Source organism: Xiphophorus maculatus, chromosome 2, assembly GCF_002775205.1.
Source record: "Xiphophorus maculatus strain JP 163 A chromosome 2, X_maculatus-5.0-male, whole genome shotgun sequence".
In the NCBI taxonomy this organism is placed as follows: Eukaryota; Metazoa; Chordata; class Actinopteri; order Cyprinodontiformes; family Poeciliidae; genus Xiphophorus; species Xiphophorus maculatus.
The window spans coordinates 17,095,108-17,121,281 of NC_036444.1; the positions used below are offsets into that span (position 1 = coordinate 17,095,108).

General features: G+C 39.6%; 1 protein-coding gene across 2 annotated transcripts in view; it reads left to right on the forward strand.

The window, feature by feature from the left end:
* The first annotated feature begins 3,117 nt into the window (after positions 1-3,117).
* The window catches only part of LOC102223387 (ankyrin repeat and BTB/POZ domain-containing protein BTBD11-B-like), an 80,766-nt gene continuing 57,709 nt past the window's right edge, over positions 3,118-26,174 (forward strand). For both annotated transcript variants that reach the window (XM_023326800.1, XM_023326804.1), the window contains exon 1: positions 3,118-4,252. In XM_023326800.1, the coding sequence (XP_023182568.1) occupies positions 3,400-4,252 (853 nt within the window). In that variant the 5' untranslated portion in view covers positions 3,118-3,399. The remainder of the gene's footprint in view (positions 4,253-26,174) is intronic.

Genomic DNA, 26,174 nt, shown 5'->3' on the forward strand with positions numbered 1-26,174 from the left:
AGAGTTGGAAGTGTGATGCTTTGGGAATAATTTGCTGAGGGAAAAGGTTAGACATGTAGGTGCTTTTCATGTAGCCAGTTTCCTCGACCTCAATTATTCAGGGGTAGGATGTCATGACGTTTTACTCTGAATACACGTTTTTGTTGATACAATTTGTTTGCTGCATAAAACAACACTGCTCTTCAGTGTTTCAAATCCAGTTTATACTCCAGATGTAAATGTGGAGATAAATATTAGATTTAAATAAAACAAGAATTGGAGACAAGGTTTTAAAAACACTTTTGGTTACTTTCAGAGCTGAAACAAACAAAAATAATTCATTTGAGAACATTTAATATGTGTGGAAAAGAAATCCATGTTTAAACATGTTTATGTAAAATTAGTCCATTGCTGAGGTGGACAAAATCAGTGGATAAGACTGATTTCTTATGTAAGTATGGACTAATCACCAAGATTAAGAAAATTGGGGCCAATTTAGGGGTGATAAGTGGGAAAAACTGGAGACCCATGTTACACGAAAAACAAGTCTTATGCCTTTAGACCTCTTGTTCCTTCACTATTTCTGGTCAAGAGAATTGCTTCAGGTCCTCTTCAGGTAAATTTTATTTCTTTCACTAATAAATACGATCAAAATTAACTGCACAAACTTAACTTTTACTTGCAGCTTTACAAACTGACACTAGATGGCAATCTGACCAAGAAAATAATGTGAGATGCTTTGAAACAAAGTCTATGTACCTGAACAGTTTGGCTCTTCATTTACTTTTATATCTAAAATTCAAATTTTCCTGTAAGTTTTAATAGTATATTTACTTGTGTGATTGAAAGAATAATAAGATTGTCCCTGAATGCTTTGCTTTTTCTAAAACAAACACATCTAAGCTAACTGACCACACAGCTGATTAGGGTCAAATTTAGAATGTTAGTTTTAGATTTTTTTTTCTGTGACTGTGGAGTGTCAAGGTATGGCAGCCAGTGTGATAACATTTAAACAAATGCGTCGCTTAGCAAAGGTTCATTAATAAAGTTTTTGATTAAAGATAACTACTTCCATCTCCAATAGCATAAAGATAGCACTCTTGTAATAATAAACTGGTATGAACTAGCAGGCAGAAGAGCAGACCAACATGCCACAAACCATAGCAGCACAATGGTTGGAAACCAGGTCACTGGTTTGTGCCAAAACTGCTTAGTGGTGGGTTTTAATTAGATTAGCAATTTTTCCACCAAAGAAGCTTTGTACTCTCCCTTTATGCTGACCCACCAGAAGCATTTCAGTGTCCTGATTGCGCTTGAAAGACCAACTTTTGGATTTGTGGTCACAATTTTATAAAATTTTAATTACAGAAGGTTTTTAAAGTGGAAAAAAATAATTTAATTAATTTAATTTAAGTTAAATGGAGCACTTCATAATGGTACCAAGGATGTAACTACAATCACCGCCTCGGCTTTTTGTCTGTTAAGCACTCAAAAATGTTACAGCTGACAACTTCTTTATAATGAAATAAATCCACAATTTTCACATTTTTGATATTATTATGTGTGGTAATTTCTAATGAGCTACAAAGATGTAATTTCATCTTAGCATACGTACGTGTGTTTGCCTCATCTTGTTTCAAAGCAGATGTATGGTAGACTCCTTCTCTTTTTACACAAACATGTTTGATGTTGCACACATTAGTAATTGTATGTTTTTATTTTTAAATTAGCCATTTTGCAGAGGGTTTTGCTGATTTTCTACAGCTATGAATTAGCTACATATACACTACTTGCAAAAATATGTATAGTTTTTGCAGTTTGTTATGTTACGGCCACAAACTTCAATGTATTTTATGTTGATTTCATGACACAGATCAATACAAACCAGTTTCCAGTAAAGATGGTAAATTTTCTTTTCCCAAATTTCTTACAAATGAAGGTCTGAAAAGAAAGCTGTATATCTGCATTCACTTAATATTTCCACTTTTGTTGCAGTTAAAGCTGCAGATCTTCTGATGTATTCCCTTTTTGCACATCCAGGGAGAAATTTTTACCTATTTCTGTAGAACAGCTCAAACAGTCAAACTGTATTGGAAGCATTTTTAAATTGATGATTTCTAGTTTTGTGACAGATTCTCACATATGGGTTTTTACTTTGACTGGACCATTCTGACATCTGAATGTCCTTTCCTTTACAATTCTGGTTATTTATAGCTATAGAATTTTTCTATATTTTTCTAAATTTGTCAGAATGTAATTTGTTTGGGGGGGAAAAAAGCACTGTTGTTAATCACCCCAACACCAGGGTTCACTGTTGCTCCAGTCACATAAGCACTCTGCTGTCAATTGCAGAAGCTTTCTGCTGCATCTGTAATGCAAACTCACCCTACTCAGTGAGCAGTCCTTGCAGCTTGTTTACATTATTTCTCTGTCATGACCTCAAGATGTTACTCTCTCTGCATTGACGCAGTTCATTCCTTAATTTCTTCTCTTTTTTTTTTTTGCCATAATCACTACATAAAACTGAATTACCACACTTATCTTTCCGAGTATGACTGCAGATTTCTCATCTGAACTTTGTGTCCTTTCACTGCGGTAAGAAGGCAGTCGGTGTCCATGAAGAAGCTGAAGTCCAAGTTAGACCTTGAGGATCATCTAGAGAGCACATGTCCTAGAAAGAATATTGGATCTTTTCGATGAGTTCTCCTTCAGAGAAACGACGATGCATTATGCATGCAATCTATTATTAATGGTACTGAATCATGTTACGATCAGACATGGGGCCCATATAGCCTGATACTCTTTCGAACTTGTCCCTTAACCATGAACACAATCAATCAGCTGCTTTTGAATCAAAGGTTCAGTCATTACGTGCTGCAGTGCATTTGTTTTGCATTTACCTTAGAAAAGATCTGTTCTTATGTCTCCACTAGTGTTATTATTATTGTTATTGTTGTTATTATTAAGTTGAGTTCTTCTTTCCAAAACAATTTTAATTAAAAAGCAAAAAAAAAATCCTTTCATGATCTCCACTTATCATGTCCGTTATTTTTTTGGTCATGAGCTACGTTTCCTTTATTGATCCTTTAAAGCAAACCAATTAGAACTCTTTTCTTGTCCCTTCCCAAGAGTCTATTGGTTGAGGGGTATTCTCATTTTCTCCAGGGCCCCGCCTCCATGTGTCAGGCTCTGCGTTGGTACAGCACCGTTGATGCGCTGAAGTAAAATACTGCAATCTAACTTTCTACTTCAGGCTTGGATGGACTTTCCTCAAAGGAAAAAAACAAACAAACAGACAAAGGCAACAACGAATCAGTGAGCAGAACCCGTGCAAGGCGATTCCAAACTACCATCTTTTGAGCATTTCCCCCCACTCTCCCCCAAGCTCTTCTTTTTCTACAGTAGCTATGAAGTGCAGTTATGGCAAGGAGTAGCAAGTCAGCAGCGAGGACCCTGGAGGATTTGACGCTAGATTCTGGTTATGGTGGAGCCGCTGACTCCTTCAGATCGTCCAGTGCGTCGCTGTGCTGCTCAGAGGCACATGGGGGGGATTACTGGCATTTAACCGACTCAATGCACAGTCGACACAACAGTCTGGACACTGTTAACACGGTCCTGGTTGAGGACGCCGAGATCCTGGAGTGCAGCGGGCAGTGCGCTAAACTACCCGAGCTTGAGGATGTGCCATGGAGCCTCGGGGAAGTTGCAAGCGCGCTGTGCAAGGACGAGGAGATGAGTCTTCCGACGCCCCCTCAGGACGTCCTGCTTAGGCTCTCGGTGCTGGTCAGCCGCGTCCTGGTCAGGGTCGCCAAGGAGGCGCAGCGCCTGAGCTTGCGCTACGCTAAATGCACTAAATACGAGGTACAAAGTGCCATAAAGATCATCCTGTCATGGAGCGTCTCGATGAGCTGTATCGGCGCGGCCGTCAGTGCCTTGTCCATGTACAACATGAGCACGGACGAGGACAAGTTCAGCCGAGGCAAGTCGGCACGCTGCGGGCTCATCTTCAACGTGGGGAAGTTCTTCAGGTGGATGGTGGACAGCAGGGTCGCGGTGAGGATCCACGAGCATGCGGCCATCTACCTGGCCGCTTGCATGGAGAGCCTCTTCCGCGAGGTGTACGCGCGGGTGCTGCGCAGCGCCCTGCTGGAGCGCGACAACGGGATCCCCAAGTTCACGGTGGAGGTCCTGGAGCAGGCCGTCAACGGCGACGCAGAGGTGTGGGGGTCGGTGCAGCCCTGGCAACACCTGATCTGCGGGAAGAATGCGAGTGGTGAGTTATGAGGGCTGGAAGTCGGTGCAACAGGGTGTTTCTACTCTTCAGCAATCTGTAAAAAATAGCTTATAGTTTAATATCTTCACTTGGTGACTAACACGTGAATAAAGAGAAACTCGCAAACTCGTCCTTTCTCCGAGTGCAGGAGAAGTTTGAGCCTTTTCGTCGTCACTATACTTGATGACGTTTAATCTTAATGCATTCAGCTGCAATGCTGCTAAGAGTACAAGGATATGCAGGCAGGTAATGAATGACAGAAATGTGAAGGGGAGAAAGGAGGATCATTCTTTTCTTATCACCATTGCCTCCTTTTCTCTCCAGGCACTGCAGACACAACTGCCTGATATCAATCTTAAATTACATGCAGTTGTTTTCTTAATGTGCATACTGATAAGGGTAGAGCCAATACACTCAGGTTCAGTGATTCATTCTCAGAGCTTTTTGTTAAAGGGCCCCTCCCTGCTGGTGTCCATCAGTGATTCCCTGCAGAAGTGGTTTTTTCCTCCCAAGAAGTAGGGGGCGGTTCTCTTTCATTCTTGTAGTTATTTGTACCACAAACAGATCCGCAAAACACTTTACAGATTCTACGTTCACTTCTTGGCTTAGAAATGTAAAATTGCCATTAGAGTTTACTCCTGCTTTCCCAATCAGAAACTACTCAAACAAAGCCCGTGTAATGATGGATGTTCCTCTTGCAACAGGTTTACATAATGAAAAGCCTTGTGGGACTTGTGTGCTGTCATGCATTATGCAGACTGATGTAAATAAAACTGAGCTACAGAGTGAATGAGAGAGGGATGAGACAGACAGATAGACAGGGAGCAAGAAAGACTGACTGTTTTTATGAATCACTGAGAGGAAGCTGTCATTGTGTCGAGAACGGTTTACCTTCACTGTTCCACTGGTTTTATATGTCAGACGTGTTAGACGTTTGTTTCCATTTCCAGCTGCTGAGAACAGTGCAGAATTGTCTAACTTTCTTTGGATGGCTTAAGTTAAACTTACACACTGCTCACATACTATGACACATACCAAAAACAAAATCTAGAGACAAGTGCCATGGAGTTAGATATCAATGAGTATGAGCACTGTTTTGCTGTCTTGAATATGGGATTCTGTTGTTCACTTGGCCAGTATCCAAACCTTCCCCTCTAGAAAAGGCGAGGACATCATTCAACAGTGCATGGGAACAATGAGCAGGACTTAGACACAAGTGAAACAACTGGAACATGCAGAATGTCGACATAACCCTTATAGCCTGAAAAGTGGCACGGGGCATTAAACCCAAGTTAAGTGTTGGACTATAGTGTAGAACCAAACTCACATTTTGAGTACTTTGCTGAATAAATTGAAGCATTTAAATGGGAAGGTTGCCTGTACTTTTGAACCAGATTCTCCTTTATGTAGCGTTTAATCATTGTTTTGTGTGGACTCCGTGTTGCTCCTTTGGTGGAAAAGCTCTAATTTATTAATGTCATTTTTGAGAGTTTTCAGTCAAAGGTTCTATAATGGCCAACCCCACATTACATGCAGAGTAATAGGGTGTTAGCAGTTCAGAAAATGTGGTTTCCAATTTGTATTTAGTAGTGAAAATCTCACAAGTTCTACTTCCGAGAAATCTACTGGAGCTTGACTCTTACGTCTGAATTCTTCATGAATTGCAGACTTGTTAAGTCAGAGATCCCATATCAACTCAATTCAATATGGCTGCAGGAAGAGAGTGGCTTTATCAAACAGTATTTGCACTTCTGATTGTTTGTATCTCATTAAATCAGTTGGACACGTACGTAGAATTGTACAGCACCCATCTTGGATGTTGTTTGTTTAACTTGTCCTGCCATTAATAGCCTGGCCACTAAATACAACAGTTAACAAATTCTATAGGAATAGAATAGAATAGAAAACATTTTCCTATTCTATTCTATTCTATTCTATTCTATTCTATTCTATTCTATTCTATTCTATTCTATTCTATTCTATTCTATTCATGGAATAGGAAAATGTCTTCTGGACAAATAGAGAATACAGGAGACTGTTGTCAAATGTAGAAAATAGCCTGTCCTTTTTGAGTAAACAATTTGCAGTTTATACTCACACTTTTTGTCAATTTTACTTCAAAACACTAACAAGATGTTATTATTTTGTAAGTGTAATAAGGGGTCAAAATTAATAATTTCACTTTAACTTTCTGCAGCAAGTCTTTCAAAACTTTGCACTCCATGAAAACTGCTTCTTGCCATTATAGACTTTAAATGAAACTGGCACTTGTCACCTGTACTGCTTAAATCCTCCATCAGAGGACATTAGACAAATATTGAATTTAATACAAGAGTTGATACATTGTTTAAAATATAGAGGTCTTAGAAATATGCAAAGCAAAAATGATTAATTTGGTAGCACTGTTAAAGAAAACAAAGAAGATGATTAAATCATTTACATCATGATTTAATTGCTCTGTTATCTTTGGAGCTCTGAACATTAAACTTTGAAAATAAGTCTTTACAAACACAAAATCCCATTTCAGAAGCTTTAATCTCATGTACAGCTGGCTAACTTCTTGTTGTAAGCTTATGCAAATTACTATTAATGAGTAGATATTACAGATTAAAATGGATAGAATTGTATAAATGTCAATGGATTATTTGCCAACATGCTAAAAAATCTAAGATTTATTCTGAAACATTCAGTAATCTAAAGTGGCTTTTCTGCTTTCAACTTTAGAGATGGGGAAGCAAAGAGTGCCATTTTTTTGTCCTTCTGCCAAAACCAAACCAGTAAAACAGAAGCTGGATTGACCTTAGCAGAGCTTCTGCCCGCCAAATTGAACCCTGCACCGCTCCATTTATTCTATCTGTCTCCCTTTGCCAAGCGGGAGTTACTGAGGTGATTTTTTTGTATTAGGCAATGGTGCTGGTGACCCAGCTTTGTGAGGAAGCTCTTATGAATATCTTTATTGCATCTCATCCACCAAAGACGATTTCCATTTCTGTGCTGTCACAAATCCAATAAGGTTGTTACCTCAGCGGGTTCCTCCCTGTCTTGTCTTTATCTTAGTAATGAGGTTACACTGGAAAAAAGAAGTACACACCCTGAACAATTTCAAGTATCCCTCAACAAGCATATGCTTTATCTTCATCAAAAGCCAATTGTGTTTTTGTGTTCCTTTATACTTTTTATTGTCTAACCAGAGTTTAAATCCTTTAAGCAACTTTCATAACAATTAGCACTTTACCACCACCATCATAATATTATGGCATGTCAGGGGTTAAGTAAACATTTATCTTCCATCTGGTCGTGTTGGAAGCAGGATGAACTGTCAAGTGGAAGCATTTGAACATCAGAGGGGTTGAATTGGTTAGCCAGCTGGTTCAATGCATCTCCATTGCTCTTATGTTGTGTTCCGGGTCTGCAGTGTTCAGTATGTATTAAAAGCGGAGGTGCAAGGAAGGAGCGGTGGTTAACCGGCGATAAAGTCACGGGCAGCTGACGCTCGGTGACGTATGGTAGGGAGTGAAGGCCATCACGTGTACTCCAGTCAAACAGATGAGTAACCGTTGCTCAAATCATTGTAGAACTTAATGTCGGCTCTAGGATGACAGAATACATGGTGCTTCATGGTTGGATTAATATGAGGCAGAAGATGCCCTGCCAAGCAATCTCAGTTGGGCTCATTATGATTGCTGACGCTGTGTCTTTTAAAAATTTTTTTATAAGTTTTTTCCCAATTGATTATTGCAAATGATAATATTTCCTCCCAAAAGTTCATTTACAATTTCTTTTTACAAAAACTATCACTGTTTGCATACCACACTATAACATTTGAAAACTTTGTAAAGATATTAATTTACATGGATGTTAGGCTCAAAGTAATTGCTAGAATGATTGTCTGCTGCCCTTTGAACAATTGCCACCAAGTAACTGAAAATCAGTACTTTTACATTTCATTTATGTTTCTTTTCAATCACAATGCAGGGTTTTTGAGCGTAAAAGACCAAGTTTGGGTTTGCACCTGCATTTTAATCAAATATATGTATGTCTCTTTTTTGAGAAATATGAAACAGATGTGGTTTTTAAATGGGAAGTCCCCCATGAATGCCACTTTTGCCTAGTTATTCCTGTTGATGAATTATCAACAGTGACATTAATTGAGGAAAAGTGACGCTGCAGTGCTTTAGATGTTACTTTTTAGGTTCATGGCCTGCTTTTTGTTAGACGTGCTTTATTTCAGTGAGTTACAGTGAGTTATAGACAATAATATACCTGATTGTGGCTACTGATGAAATTTAACCCAATATTGTGGTTAATAATAAGAAATTCAATATTGAACATGGGGAAAGTTATATTTTCACACAAGTTGGTCTTGAGTATTTTTTCCTTAGTAAATGAGATCAGCATTTGACAACTGCCTTTTGTATTTTAGATGTAAACTCATCCTCAAATTTGTTTGATTTTTTGACACATTTATGAATGTGACAAAAAGTGAAAACAAATCTAATCTTTAATGGATTATGTTTGCAGATTTGCTATGCTGGTTACTTTTTCTGCTGTTTGAATCAAACAGCCCCCTTTTTTTTCTCAGAGGATACATTTTTCTTTATATATATATTTATATATATATGATTTATTTGAGTTTTATTGTAGTAAATTTGAGTTTTATGAATTTTTTTTATTTTACCGTCACACTCATATTGTAAATATAAAAATGCCTTGGACTAACTGTAGGACTGGAGCAGCGAGGGAAAGGTTTACCTCTGCAATATAAATTCCTAATTAGAGAACAGAATAGAAATGTTATTTATTGTCCCTATAATAAATAGGGAAATTAATTTTAAATTACAGAAGAAGGCTATTTTATATCAACGCAGAAAACAATGCTTTGCTTCAGGAATCATTTTTTCATTGTCAGTTTGCTTAAAAATGTGATTATTCCTTGTAATGTGAAACTATTGGTAAGGCACTGGATGTACAGTACATTATAAAATATGCATGGCTCCTTCTCTTTGCATTTCATCAATTTTAAACACATGCGGAAATGCTTGTTCTTGGTTGTTTCGTGACTTGATATGTCAGACTTTAACACAGAGTCCATAATTACCGTGTTCTATAAGGTCTGTTTTCACCTACTGCTGCAGTCACGCTTTGGCACATCCACCATATGGCAGCTCCCCCCCCAGCCGCCCTACTACACACAAACCCAAAACACACATTGTCATAATACACATATACATCAAGACGTCAGGGGCTCCTCACCATGTCTGACTCAGTGTTGTTTGCAAGTGGGTGTTGGGTTTCCCTGCTTCAGCTGCGAGTTCCTGTCGGAACAGGAAACTGCTCCATATAGTGAACAATTTCTTCTGACTCCTATCAGAACCAGGGCACAGGGATTCTTTAATATTCCTGAAGGCATGTGCATGTCACAGAAAATGAATTTAGCGGAACATTATATCCAGTGCTCAGGGATCTGTGTCACCCCGAGGACAGGTTCTCAATCTCACTCACAGTTGTGACACGACTTTCAAGTTCAGGCAAGGCTGATTGGGTTGAAACTGTTCACTTTTTAAAAATTCTGTTTTATTGTTGTACCTTGATGTCAAGAATGAAGGTAGATGCTAGTTTTCATAGCCTATGCTATTTCTGTTGTGTTATTTCTTAAGGTTTTATTATGGACAAAAAATTAATATGCCTAAGGTGTAATGAGTAGAAAAGTCTTTAAACTAATTGTCTCAAAAATGTTCCATATTGAGAGACCAGTGATGGTGTGCATATTTAGTATGCTTACCTTAAAATATGTGGGAAAGGTAACAAAATTATGCATTAATCAAGCTAAGAAATTCTACAGAAATGATAAAGAATTATCTTTAGCAGCAATACCCTGTGAAGTGGTTTTCTCTGTTTCCCTCCCACATCTGTGGATGAATTAAGATCCACTTTCACTCCATTTCGGTTTGCTGACATTTCACTTTAAATTCCACTCTCTTAAGCTCCCACTGCAGCATTTCTATAAGGTGTGGACTTTGACTACAACATTGACACACCTTGCTTGTTTTCTTTTTCAATATGATGTTGCTATGTTTGGAATAATTGTCCTGTTGATAACCCAACACATAAGCTCCAGTTGTTGGTCAGAAGGCCCCATGTCTGATTAAAGAATATGCTGGTATGGTTCTTTGGTAGACTGCAAAGCATCTATGTGCTTCGACTCACAGAACAAAGTTATGCACCTTTGGCTGCCAAGCTTGTCAGCTGATATGAGGTACTTGTGATGTGCTGTGTTTATTTGTTAGCCAAATGGAGATTTATGTTATTGTCAAACATGTTTGCATAAAATAGCCCATGTATAACTGTAAATCTTCAAGTTATTTCACTAAACTTGTCTTTTACCTTCTTGAAGCTTGTCTTATGCTGTACATTTCTGGAGCTTGTATTGAATTGCTGGTTACTTTCCTACAACTTACTAAGAACATTCTGGAACTTTAATAAAACATTCTGGTCCATTAGTTAAATTAACAAAGTACTTACCAGGAAAATCCCAAGTTCATTTCAAAAGTAACAGGTACTTTCCTGCTGCTTATCTTATCAGCCACATTCCTGGTTGTTAGAGGTTACCTTCCAGGACTAACAAGACATTTTCCTTAAACTACCAAGGAACCTGCTGGTCACTTACCAGATACAATCTGGGATTTACCAGGATATATTTAAGAATTTTCTTTTATGGCTCTTACCAGATATTTTTCTGGTACTTAGAAATTACTTTGTAGAACTTACCATGAATGAACCTGGTTAGTAACTGTTCATTTCAGGAAAGTACACAGTAAGTTATGGGAAAGTACCTGGTAAACAGGAAACTAATCAGTAAATTCCATTAAAGTAACCTCTAAGTTATCTTTAGAGGTTATAGTGTTATCCTACTTCTTTACAGAGAAGACACTTTTTCCTGGCAGCCATTTCACACAAGCCAGACATATTGTGTTTTAGCTTTAGGTACTAAAAATCTGTCCATTTGGTCTCTGTCCATTTCACCTCTGGCTTGGTGAAGTTGGCTAAATATCTGAAGTTACTTTTTCTGGTTTAATCTTTTCCTCATGTGGAAAAAAATGTGAAAAGCCCCAGGGAATATTCCAGCCTTTAAATCAGTTACACGTTTTGATTCAATATTTGCATCTTTCACAGTCTCACAACCTGCAAAGTTTATAGAAATGATCCACAGCAACACCTTTCTTCCTTTTGTTTTGTTGCCATGAACCTGTGAAATGGTACACTGCAGAGAGGTAATTTGAGACAATTTGAACAACTGTCTTGCTGCTCTGTGGCATTGTGCTGTGTTCACTCTTGCTTTTTTCTTGCCAGGAACTCACATTCGTTGTCAATAATGTGTGCTCTTTTCAACTCAAAGAATGCACCTTCCTGAGGTTAACCCACTCTGGAAAACAAAAAAGGCAAAGTGGCCACACAAAAATGGCAAATTACTGTGCTGAAGCACATCCTTTGGAAACAATGGGAACATTACAGTTTGAAGTGCGCAACCCAGGTGGGATTTCCTTTTAAAGTCAACATAAAAAAATGTCAGAAAAGACAGATTTTAGATAGAGTCAGGGCACATGTCGAGAGTATGATGTGCGTGCTTTTAGAATAATTACACCACACTGTTTGTTCTGTTATAAGAGCCTTTTTCTGGGGTGATTAAGTGGAGCTTCCCGCCCCTCACATTCACAAGTCTTTTGTTGCTTATCTGTGTGTCTGTGTTGTGTGAGGTGGACGCTTGGTGAACGTGATGTGGTGAAAGCAGGCAGACAGGAATGACTGCAGTCAGCAGCAGTACCACCCTGTACCAGTGGAGACTGGTCCCCATTATGTCTAGCAGTGAAACATAACATATCTGTACTAAGGGAAACCCTCATACAGCAGCACACAGTTGCACACAAAAACCTGCTGCAAGCACACGCCGACTCACACAGGACCCACAAGGGGATGTGGGATAAATGATGAGTTTCTGAGCGTAATGAGAAATGCTGATGAGACACAGAGTCTGGAACAACGAGGGAGAACACCAGCCAAGTTTACTCCAGTTGATTAAGGAGCGACAAGTGATAGAATACAGTAAGTCCCGCACCCAGATGGCAATGCCTGCAATAGATTGCACTTCATTTTTCAATTCTGTAACAAAGCCTTATTCTTATGCACTTCAGTTCACTTTTTTTATTGACCCACATAGGGACATTCAGTGCACAACAGCAGTCAAAGACAGTCGAGGCATAATTCACACGCGCCAACACAATTACCACACTTAATGATAATCAACATGTCAACAAGAAATAAAACTGATACCCGTTAAAAATGTGCTAATCTGCTGCTGTATAACATTCCCGTCGCAGAAGTTTGCTTCAATTCTTTGTGTGTTGATGTATGCAGCTGGTGAGCTGGCATTCATTAATTCTAATCCACATGCTGCTCAAATGAGTGCAGCATTTTTGCAGAGCACACACATATCCATTCACCAGTCGTCGAATGTAAACTAGATGGAGCTTGTGCCCTTGAAGGGAACATTGCAGTCTGGCCCAATTATGGTCAATCATGAGGTAAAAAGCTCAGAGTCTTTGTTCTAAGTCATTTTACTGCCGCAGCTAAGAATAATTCAGGAGCTTTCTCTCATTTTTATGCTTGACCTTTTACACCAAAATTAGATTTTCCTCATAATAGGCCTAACACTGTCAACCCAACAATTGCTTTTAAATTACCATAAATTATGTATTTACCACAAATGTGGATTAATTTTATTATAGAATCAACACAATTCCAGCTCTTTTTAGAGTAATTTCTTTCCATTCTAGAGACATTTCATTGTGTTTTCCTTGAAGCTTACCATTACCTTCTTGTTACTCTGAATGAGCTTTTACTTTGATGAATAACACAGCACTTCTAGACTGGAATAAATGCATAGCTAAAGTCATGAATGAATTGTTCATTATGTTGACTATGGATGAAAAATAGAAGGAAAGAAAGAGGCACAGATGGCAAGGATCAAAACAGGAAAATCCATAAGAGATGCTGTTGGTGAGAGATGAGACCCAAACAAGCGGTGTCTATGTCTTTTTATAGCAAGAGAGGAAGTCTGGGCAAACAAGTACCAGCAAGTGGATTAGCTGGGTGAAGCGTCAGTATCACCATGTTCTTTTGGAGCTCCAAATATCTTTTCTTACATAAAGTGAAATGATCCCTCTTAAATATCATCCAGTCTGGCCTGGAAATTACAGGGAAGTTTGTGGTAAACAAGTTTTAGACTCATGCAAGTTAGATGAAATTCTGAGAAAATATCTTGCGTGCTAAGGGAAGCTATGTGGTGGTATGCATCAAGACACATATTCATTTGTTGGAGCTTTAATGCCTGCAATGGACTGGCGACCAATCCAGGGTGTACCCCGCCTCTTGTCCGCTGACAGCTGGAGATGGGCGCCAGCACCCCGCTGGATCCCAACGGGATAAGGGTTTAAGAAAATGGATAGATGGAGCTTTAATACATGCAAAACCACACATATTTAGAGACACAGACAGACCTGCTGGCAGATCTGGTAAAGATCCAAAGAAAACTTCCCCCCACCTTTTTGCTAAAACGATACCACTTACTCTGTCAAATTTAAAAACTGCATTATTTAGGTAGAGGTTTGCATGACAGTGCTCTTTTAAACATCTGTCTAAAGACCAAAAAACATCAGCTGTTTTATATCATACTAGATATCACAGAAGTGCTTGCTCTGTTATATTCATAGTTTGGCTAACGCTTATCAAGCTAAGAGAACACTTCATCTGAAAATGTCAAACTATTCCTTTAAGTTTAACAAGTTTCATTATATTCCCTCTATAAATCCTTAGGTGTCGTCAGCATGATCAGAGGATTACTCAAGGTGAAGAAGGTTTCCTACTATTTGACTCCCTGAGCTGCCAATGTCAAACTTTCTGCAGGTTTCACTAATCCTTGGCTTCAGTACGCTCAGCAGTGTGGGTGCAAACTTATGTGGGATTTCTGGAGTCACCGTGAGCAGATGAACTATTCCAGTTCCCTCTGTGTATGAGGAACGCAGAACTATGTATAGCTTAATAAACACTGGACAGATATTGGTTCCTGTGGCAGATATAAAGACATTTCCTCTCAACTTGTTTTTTTTTTTTTTTATGAATCACACACACTACTGTATATACCCTCTGTTTTCACTGGAGGACAGAATTATTCTTTGTCATTACAGACCCTTTTTCTGCAGCTCACTGCTTTGGATCTGAATAAACGTGGAACCTTAAAGAAGTGTCACATATGATTTCATCAGCGTAAACATGCCCACTCTCCATCGGCCTGCCTCATCTGGAGCACTTACAAATCAGGAACTATATCTTACCAGGAAAAACCCCAGTTCTGTCCGAGTGTGTTTCAGTCACTTGTATGTGAAAGAGGCAGTGGGACAGTAACAAAAAAATGGAGCAGTGTTTCACTGAAGAAGCTCTAGGGTGGCGGTGCTGTCTGTATCTTGCATGGGATCGGAAACATTATAGCTTCTAATTTACTCCTCCACATGTATGTGATGGCTGTGAATAACTGTGAATAAACATCCAGAATGCATATCTTCTGTGACAGCAGTGGCTTTGCCATTTGAAGTGGGGTTCTTAAACACCAAAGACAAGTCTTTTGAAGTTTAAAGGAATAGTTTGGATTTTTTGATGTGGATAATTACGACTGGTGGATTCTCAAGTAACCATTTTAGCATCTTGATTTTGATGAAACAGAAATTGTCTAAATAACAAGTAGGAGTGCATTAAAGTCTGCGGTAATTGGTTGGCAGCATAAATATAGCATCAGCTTGAGTCTTTGTCATATTTTAAATTTTCCCTCTACTTTATTTTAGTGCTTTGTCTGGATTCACCAAAAACATTTGTTTATTTATTTATTTAAACCAATTGGTTTTTTTTGGGTTTTTTTGTGAACCATGACATACCATGCTCTTTGTTATAAACAACCAATAGAATACATTATTGATGACATGATTTAATGAACAGTATAGTACTGATTACATGACCTGCTTTAACATGGTGTAGATTGGAGATGAAAATGTTGTGCATGAAAACACCAAACTTTAGTCTTGACTTCATTTTTTTCTTCACTTTCAGTCACAATTAAACTACTCCACCGAGTTTCTGATAGAACAACAAGAACTATAAAATCAACAGTTGAGGGCCTGCTGTAGGTTGTTGATGACATTTTAGGGTTTGTGGAAAGATTTTATTTTTTATTTTTTTGCTTTCTTGGATTGTCTGATTGGTGCATGTTGTGAGTTGTTCTGAAACTATTTTCCATACAAGTGGAATGGCTGATTTGACAGTCATTTGAGACATTTTTAAATGCTACATTCGTGCTTTTTATCTCATAATGTCTTTCTGTCTCACTTCAACAGTCAGAAGTCCTCCAAACTAAACGTCTGAGTTTGGAAAAGGTTAAAGATCCAAAGAATACTGAGTGATTTAATGTTTCAATCAAGTGGACCTGAGGTGATTGATTTGTGTGATTTCAGCCCTTTTAAACTGGAGTAAATATGGAAGAGTCCTAAATTGACTGCTTTATGTTATGTTTGATGTTTTTTTTTTTTTTCTGCTTTTTTTTCCTGCACATGAAAACTAAATTAGCATAAAGACATGCTCAGAACAGGGCTTATTGGTTCTTAAGCAAGTGTTAGATCTGCTGATGCAGTACCAATTCTGTTCCACTGGACCAGTATCCCATTACCACCCATGAGAGCTCAGACCACTGACCTTCAGACTATGTTTGTGTCACTGCTTACAGCATGCTCTACACTCCACTCTACATATTTGAGTTAAGTGAATACACAATTTCCTTTCTGTTTTTTAAGAACACAATCAGCTCCGTTGCACTGCCTGAGCGACTCAGCAGAACAACTTTAGGTTTTTGTTTGTGCCTTCTTGCTGCTGTTCTGTCACTTCTCCTTTGTCTCATTTCTGCTCCCTATTTCTCACTCCCTCTGCCTTCCTTCTTCAATTTCTCATTCTTGTTTTGGTTCAGCTTTTCTATTCACTCCACATATTCACAGTCAGCCAACAGCATGACGAGGAGTAAATGCAGAGGTGAGGTAACCTTGTCCCGTCCTACATGTCTTGCGGGGCTCTAATAGTTCTGTCAATCTGAGCTTTGAAAGTCGAGGAGCCTTGACTGCGTTACATGCTGCAGAGACAGACAATCTCTGCGCATCTGAGCCATGACAAATCTCCTTTAGATCAAACTACAGTCTGCAACTGTAGTTTACAGTGCAGAGTGGGCAGAGCTGTGCACATGATGTAAGAGCAAATCCTGATATCCATATCTAAAGTGCTAAAAACAAATGATCGCTGGACGTTTTCCCAATTTCTGACTCCTACTTCTTTTGGGTTTTCTCCACCCCCATCTGAACTAGCAACATCTGGTACAGATTACCAGAGGAGAAGGTAAATGTCTATTTTGTTCGTGACTTTTTCCAGTTGGAATATTTTTGTAGATTCGGCTTTAGTTCCAATTATGGCCGCAGGCAGGATGCAGATGTGACTAAAGTCTTGCTTGATTACCTTTATGAAAAATAGCTGCATTTTACAGTTCACAATTTGCACAAACTTTCTTATACGTGTTGTAATCCCAATAACATAATGTCATGAAATGAACTAGGATTGGTAAACATTTGTGGACCCAATTCTCAGCTAATCAAATATTAATGCATTATAAAGTTGCTGCAGGGCAAAAAGACCTATGACGTCGACAGATAACTCTTTTGAAACTATTCAGAAGTAATTCTATTAATTAGCAGTTGCTGCAAGTCTCAAAATATAAAATTTAAGATCGGCATAGCATTAAAAGCGAACCTATGCAAGCTCAAGTAGGCAGTTAAGCATATCTCTGCTGAGACACGGTTTTATGCCAGGATTTATCTAGTTTCTTATTTAGCTCCTTTCCAGAATGTTTTTGGGCTACAACCTTTAAAATAACCTTCTCGTCTTTTCAGTGTGCTCTCTCTATCTGTGTGCATGTTTTTGCTAAACACATACGTTCTGACTTTTCATAAAATCTGCAGATTCAGCTCTTTCCCATGAGACTGTGTGGAGGTGTGCTGAAGTGTGGACGTGTTTATTTGAGCTTTAGAACAGAAACAGTGTAGAAAACAAACAAAAAAATTCTTGCAGCCTCGTACAAGCTGCCTCTTTTCTCTTTTGAGAACACTATTCCCTCTCTCCAAAACACATTTCTTAGAATTCTGTTGCATGTTTTGTTTTTCTTTTATCCTTGTTCATAATTTTACAATCCGGATGAAGCTAGAGTGGGTGCAGAGCGGGGACTGGCCCCGTGTCTCTTGCAGATACCCCCAGCCACCCCCCCCCCCCCCCCCCTACAGGCGATTGAGATGTAATGGCACCGGGTCATTCCTGTACAGTAGTTGATGCTTTGCATCGCAAATTGTTGCAACCTTCCCAGATAGAGAAAAGAGAAGCAATGGAGGAAAGGGCTCCACCACTGTTCACAATAACACAGCAAAGATTTCACAGAATGTTTACTCTGCAGTGCCGTTACCAGGGCAACATCTATGGGGTATTTTAGTAACTACACTCTCATCGAGTCAGTCTTGAAATCTGATGTACTACACACCTTTTATCTCGAGGCCCCCTGCCTAAATGTATGCATATACAGTATTTCCCCCCTACAATCTTCTGCCAATTGTACACAGTGAATTGCATCAATAACCTTGTGCTTTTTCACATTTTTACAACCAAAACTTAAGTCGATTTTAGGATATTTTATGTGACTGACCAATGCAAGCTGCAACCTGCGTCCTCAGCCTGTAACAGGTTTCCTTCCCTTGTATTTAGCTCAATCTTACCTCATTAATTTTGAATAGTTTCTCTGTTCACGGTAAGGAATAGTATTGCAGCAGCATGATGCTGCCACCATTATATCACACAGTAGGGATTGCGTGTTTAAGGTGTTCTATGTGACTGGAATTTTCCTTTTTCATGCCAAATGCAATATATTATAACAGTTCAAACTAGACATTACAGTAAATATTGGGTCCCAGAAAATGTTTACAGAAAAAAACATATGTGAGTTGAAGATTACTTTTGCTATTATTTCCAAGCATTGCTGAAAACAAAAACTCAACATTGGTTTTTTGAAGGTTAGAAAGCTGTGCCTCTGGGCCTTCTTCATCTTCTGCAGAGACTTTTATTGTTTTGGACACCTAAATGAAAGATAATTTGGCCTAAATAGATTAGTAATTAGTTCTGTTTTTTATACGATGCTTGTTCTCAGTGCTTCTTTCAACCAGTGGATAATTATACTTTTTTGTTGGTTGTTTTTCTTTTGCTCCTATTAGATTAATGTTTGTTTCTTGGATTCCCAGCCTAGCAGCCCTTCTGTTATTAAAGTTTTATCATTTGTTCAGCTTCTTTATTTGAGTCCCACTGCATCAAACTGTGGTAAAAAGAAGAACAATTGTGTTGCATACCTTGTACAATATTACATATGGTGCTAAAATTACTGATTGTACTCTTGAAGTACATCCCTGTCCATCTGAGGCTCAAAGATGCTCTTTTGAGCTGCCTCCAATACAAAGTAGAAAACTCCAAATGCTGGAAACAACAACATCTTGTTATTTTTATTTTGTTTTCACATGTGAAGGTGAATCTACCACAGGTACATGCAATAAACAGAAGTAATTTCTGGGAAACACCCACACCACTATCCAGGACAACTGTGAATAAAGGCCACTATGAATGACTCACCCACTTTTATAATTTTCTGTTCTTTTAGTTCCATCAGTTTCTCGCTAGTAAATCAGAGCGCGCTCTGACTCATACGATGGAGAGGAGTCGAAAGGACGAGGAGCTTCTAGTGAAACAGGTGTGTTTGTCAGTTGTCTACCTGGCACAATGTTGTGTCACCTTGCAGCTCGGCCCCGCGCAGCTGGAAGTCTGCTTTGTAAAGCGCAGGATGAGCCCGTAGAGGATGAGCTGCAGAATTGAATGAGAACATGGTCCTCGCCTTGAGTTAATCTCCAAACATACTAAAAAAATGCATGCTGGAAAGAATGTTTGAGAGGCAAAACTGTTTACTGGAACTGACTCGTTTTGGTGGCAGAACTTTGATTCGCCCATCTACTGCTTTAAACAAACTAATTGAATGCCAGCTGAGTCCCTGCCCAGGCTTTCTGATCTCCAGTTGTAATCGTTAACCGTTATTATACTGAGGAACGCAGCACCTCAGTGTGCAGAAATAAAAAAGCAAATGGTCCCACATGTGCAAAAGTGAAAGAAAGATTTTTTTTCATCGTGTTACTAAATTATTAATGGTCCGTAGGCTTTGATTCCTAATTGCAAAAACTTTTTCCTGTAATTATAACCTTCTGCACACCTGCATAACTTTTATAAGAAATTAAATTATACTTTCACCCAGCTGCACAGTTACACCCCGAGCATGAATTTTTGCGCTGCAGCATGTGCTGCTTGCTTTGTGAAATCAGTCATGAAGACAAAGTTGCCGGGATAGAGGAAGGAAGAGGAAGAGGCGGAGGACAGGATGTGAAAACAAGGTGCAAAACATTGGAACCGAGAGCCTAAAAACAATAGACTTCACGTTTTGTTGGGATCCAGCATGTGCGTGACAGAGAGAGAGAGTGTATGCGCTCATGCATGTGTGTCTCAGGTGCGAGGGTGAGCTGTGATCTAAAGTGAACTATTAGGGTCGACTCTGTTGTAGGGAAAGCTGTGCCATCCACTTTCATCTTCCTGTCGCTCGACTGTGGCTTATTGTTGTGTAAGTGGTGCCTAAAAGTAGCACTGCCAGAGCAACTGTGGAATACTTGGAAATTTCAATGATTACAACTAAAAGAAAGACACAAAGACAAAATGATACACCAAACCACTGACATGTGTATATGTGTAATGGCAAGTGCCTTTTACAAGAGGTAAAGTCCAAAGACAGTATCTAAAAAGAGATGCTGTAGACTTAAAATAATAGTATTTCAAGTCTGAGTTGTATTGCCCTTACATACCCACCGGTTCCCACATTTTGCTACTGTAACGTCTGTATAAACCACATGCCAAACACTTGCTTCATACAAACACAGCATTTCAAACCCAAACTGAATCCCTGTAGAAACCCGTTCAAAATTTCTACAAGACATCCTGGTGACTTTTGCTCTCTGTTTTCACTGTCAGATGCTCCTGCAACTGCCTGTAACATTATTGCTTCACGGGTCATGAGACCTTATGTAGATGTGTTTCCTCATTACAGATCTATTTGTTTACATGCTCGTCACTGGTTTTGCAAATCAGAAAAAAACAATTGTGGGTACTTAACTCGATTATGACATTTCAAGCTGATTGTCTACTCTGAAATAAAAGCTTTAATTGTTTGCTCCAAAACAGCACTGTTCGTTATTATGCTTCATGCGGAAACTTTGTCCATAGTGTCGCTCTAAAAGTCTTCCAGAGGCATTGATTTCAGAGAGCATTTCAGCTTTATTGAATAAAATGAGGTCAGAATCAAGGTGATAAAAAGCTGACAGCTCCGCTATTTCTCCTCTCAAAAGGATCTAGTAGTGAGTGATACAGAATATTTACCCCTGTAGTCATGGAGCCCCTCTGTTTTACGGTTAATGGCTGCTGGAGTGGAGATGATTCAAGCCCAGACTGAGGAACCAGGCAAATAATAAAAAAAAGAATAGAACAGTTTTGTTTTTATTATTAATAGCACAATACATGAAATGTATAGGTTCAAATTGCAACAACTGAGAAAGAAGAGACAATACAACAGAGCAAAGCTGACTGACACCAAAAAATACCGATATAAAGGCATTGTCACATTGTCACAGGCATTGGGCCATATTGTACCAACTCAGCACTGTTTGATCTCCTCAGCCTACCTGAGTATTGTTAAACATGTCCATTCCTTTAAAATAACTGTGTTTTTATGATGGCTGCTACCTTTAGGGACAATGCACAATGTCACAAAGCTGAAATCATCTATAACTGGTTTCTTGAGTACAACAATGAGCCCAATGTACTTTTGTGTCCTCCACAGTCACCAGAACTCAATCCAGCAGAGGTCCTTTGGGATGTGTTGGGATGAGAGATTCAAATTATAGATATGCACCTGATAAAGGTGAAGCAAATGCAAGGTGCTTTCATGCGAGGATGGTTCAAAACCTGATTTCTTGTTGAAATGCCACAAGCGGTTTTGAGTTTTGAATGTAAAAAAGAGAAAACAAAATCGACACTGGCAACATGCCTAATAACGTGGCAAAAACAAATGAGTGAGCAAAACATGAAAATGTCTTCACATTTAGAGCCACATAGATCTTTAGATAGATCAACACACATGGCAAGAAAGGAATCAGCATGACAGCAGCTGCCTTTTTAATTTGTAAACAAAACCAGGGAGCAATAAGCTGTGTAATTTGAACACATTTATCCTCTTTGTGATGCAGACCCAAGCAAATAAATCATGTCCGAGTTACAACAGAAGGGAATGTGTCTTGGAGGAAAGAGAAAGGAGAACAGAGTCTGATCAGTCAAGGACAGATAATTTCTCCTCCTAATGATAATGACACATTTCTGAGATTTGCTTTTAAACTATTCATCTTACGGCCGAATAGTTCGACTATTCGTAGAGGAATGTGCTCAACTTGGTTATACCAGATAAGGTTAGTCACTTTAAAAGTTAAGTGCTGAAAAAATATCTTTATTGCTGTGTCATCACATTATATTTCAGACTTATTAGACAAGCAGTTTGTTGTTCATTCCTATCTCCCCTGTTGTAACGCAGCTCTTCCTGTCCTTGCTGACTCACAGTTGTTTTGATTAAGATGACAGTCGTCTCATATTGACTTGGATTTCACACCTCAGTTTCATTAGTTTACAAGTGACAGCAGGAGACTCCTGTAAGCGCAGACTTTAAATATAAAGCAAAGCTTAAATGTCTGTCACGCTCCATCAGATTCTTATTTTGTGATTTTAGGAGCTTGAAGCTCCTCTGCACTGAGTGGGTAAAAATGGTTTGAGATCTCACAGTTAGGCTGAAATACAGCTACTTTTTAGGCTATAAGATTTTTTGTTTCTGAATAAATTAGTCATATGCAAAAGAAATCTTGATCTATCTCATTCCTAAAACTAACCGTCACAAGAAGAAAAATAGTCATCTAATAAAGAGTCACTCTCCTACTGGCAGATCCCCAGAGGAGCTGAAGCATCATTAAGGAACGATTAACGTACGCTGAAGTGCACTTTGAAAACCCAAGTCACTTTATTTTGTTCTGCTTATGGAACATAATGTGACTGCAGTGGGTCTTTGTTGAGCGTAGCAAAAGTTAGATCTCATTCTCTCTTAAATCTTCTACAGATGGACACAATTTGACCACCAGAAAGTGATTATATGTATGAAACAAGCCTAAAATAAGAAAAGCACTCAGATGAGGTCTAAACTACATGTAGCTTTAAAAAAACGTATTATTTTAACTTTGTGGCATGGTTATGATAACATGATGATGAACCTGTTACCATTTTTTAAAGGCTAAGTTTAGGTAGTTATCAATTTTTCCTGTGTTATCCGTCTCAATGTGGATTGTGGTGAATTGAACATACAGTCCTTGTCTTGCTTTATCAGCCACTACTTCAGTTTATGTTCTCAAATGTGTCAAGTTACATCTTCCTACACTAACCAACTTAAATAATAAAGAATAAATTCAATTATTTAAATACTTCAATTTCTAGGAATTGTTAGGGTTGACAATTTTGACACATTGATTGTGGAAAAACAATATACTTTGATTAATGTGAACCCCCCTCCCCTCCCCCCCGAATGAATGTACTCAAATACAATTTGGGATTTTTCAAAATTTCTCAGTGTGAGATGATGCTACAGCAATTCAGAAGCATTTTAGTTCTGTGCCAAGAACTGCATATTTTTCCTTAAATCTGAACTCTTTGAGACTCAGATTTTGGTTTATTTCTGCCAAATAGCAATATTAGCTGCATGAAAAAAGCCTGATAGCAGAGTTGGACTTTGTTGAACAAAAAATGATCTTAATCTTTCTATGTCCTGTATATTTGCCGGATTTACAAATCACTTTACAAGCTTTTCTAAACTGAATATGTTTTTCGATTTTTAGCGATCGTCTGTTTTAGCCCTGTAACGATAGATCCTTAACCGTCTTCAACAGCTCATCTCTGGGGGTTCCAACCGCAGCAGCGATATTATCTCTGCAGACGCAGTTCAGGATGAGCGGAGCTTAATAGCGCCCTCGTTTCTTACACAAGTGTGTCACATTACATTATGTGATCAGTGTTCATAAACTGAACAGCTCTTAATTAGCCATGTATGTCCTTGCAAGCTGCTCCTTCACACTCACCGCTGTAGCTGCAGGGGACAGAGTTCATTCCTAATCATTAATTGCTCATCTGTCTCTAAACCAGTGTGGATTTCATTCGATCGCGTGGGCTTTGGAAATAAAAATCACCCCATGACATCACCACTCAGCACCCCTTCAGACTTATTCAGATGAGACAGCAGAGTGAGCAAACGGGGACCCATGCGCTTGAGGTTGTGGTCATATTGGTTTTGGGGTTTTAGGCCTACAGTGTAATGAAGGAAAAAGGGCAGAGGGCCAGACTGAAAAAAGAAGAAAATAAAAAATTCCACGAGAGCAGTATTCCAACAACAAGAAATCCACTTTGTAGGCTGACAACAGAGTTTGACAGGGAGCTTTGAGGGATTTTTATCCCTCGGCCATTGGCCAAATATGTCATTGATAAAAATAGGCACTAGGACTCATCCAGTTAAGAGCAAATTTAAGGTATAGCTTCATACGTTGCCTGTAGCTGGTGCAGTGTAATCTTTGTATAAAGTCATAAAAAATTTCCATGAGAGTAATGATTATTTCATTTTTTAAAAAATGTTTCACATTTTCTTGTCTTCAAATTTATTTCAATATAGAAAGGCGGCATGTCAACTGAAAATACTGTCAAGCACACTACAGAAAGGTTAACATTTATAACATAACATTATATATATATATAAAAATTCCCTTCTCACCCACCGCGGGTGGTTCTTATCCTCTGAGCTCGGGTCCTCTACCAGAGGCCTGGGAGCTTGAGGGTTCTGCGCAGTATCTTGGCTGTGCCAAGGACTGCACATTTCTGGACTGAGATATCTGATGTTGTTCCTGGGATCTGTTGTAGCCATTGGTCCAGTTTGGGGGTGACTGCCCCGAGGGCCCCGATGACCACAGGCACCACTGTGGTCTTCACCTTCCAGGCCCTCTCCAGTTCCTCCCTGAGGCCCTGGTATTTCTCTAGTTTCTCGTGCTCCTTTTTCCTGATGTTGCAGTCGCTTGGTATTGCTACATCTACCACAACGGCTTTCCTCTGTCCATATTCTGCACAGATGTTTCTGTACACTATGCCTGCAACTTGGTTATGTCGTTCCATGTACGCTTTCCCTGCCAGTATCTTGCACCCTGCTGTTATGTGCTGGACTGTCTCAGGGGCCTCCTTGCACAACCTACACCTTGGGTCTTGTCTGGTGTGGTATATCTGGGCCTCTATTGCTCTGGTGTTTAGGGCCTGTTCCTGGGCGGCCAGGATGAGGGCCTCTGTGCTGTTCTTGAGTCCAGCTTTTTCCAGCCATTGGTAGGATTTACTGATATCAGCCACTTGGGTTATTTGCTGGTGGTACATCCCATGTAGGGGCTTGTCCTCCCATGATGGTATCTCTGGCACCTCAACCTCCGTTCCCTGTTGTCTGAGATATTCACTGAGCACATTGTCTGTTGAGGCTTTGTCCCTGATGTATTTATGGATCTTAGTTGTTTCGTCCTGGACTGTGGTTCTCACACTCACTAGTCCTCTGCCTCCTTCCTTGCGGCTCGTGTACAGTCTCAGGGTGCTGGATTTGGGATGGAACCCTCCATGCATTGTTAGTAGTTTTCTAGTCTTAATATCCGTGGCTTTTATCTCCTCCTTTGGCCAGCTAATTATTCCAGCAGGGTATCTGATTACTGGCAGGGCATAGCTGTTTATCGCACGGATTTTGTTCTTGCCATTGAGCTGGCTTCTCAGGACTTGCCTTATTCGTTGGAGGTATTTAGCTGTGGCTCCTTTCCTTGTGACCTCATCGAGGTTGCCATTTGCTTGTGGTATACCTAGGTACTTGTAACTGTCCTCTATGTCTGCTATTGTTCCTTCTGGGAGTGAGACCCCTTCTGTGCGGATGACCTTCCCCCTCTTGGTGATCAGCCGACCACACTTCTCTATTCCGAATGACATCCCAATGTCCGTGCTGTAGATCCTGGTGGTGTGGATCAGTGAGTCGATGTCTCGCTCACTCTTGGCATACAGCTTGATGTCATCCATGTAGAGAAGGTGACTGATGTTGGCCCCATTTTTGAGTCGGTATCCGTAGCCAGTCTTGTTGATAATTTGGCTGAGGGGGTTCAGGCCTATGCAGAACAGTAGCGGGGACAGAGCATCTCCTTGGTATATGCCACATTTGATGGACAAATGTGGCATGGAAACCCCGAGATCAAAGTGGGAAACACCCCCAAAGGTGGCGGAGAACGCCAGAGCTAAGATCCTGTGGGACTTCCAGATCCAGACAGACAAAATGGTAATGGCGAACCAACCAGACATTGTCGTAGTGGATAAACAACAGAGGAAAGCCGTTGTGGTAGATGTAGCAATACCATCTACCACAACATCAGGAACATCAGGAAAAAGGAGGACGAGAAACTAGAGAAGTACCAGGGCCTCAGGGAGGAACTGGAGAGGGCCTGGAAGGTGAAGACCACAGTGGTGCCTGTGGTCATCGGGGCCCTCGGGGCAGTCACCCCCAAACTGGACCAATGGCTAC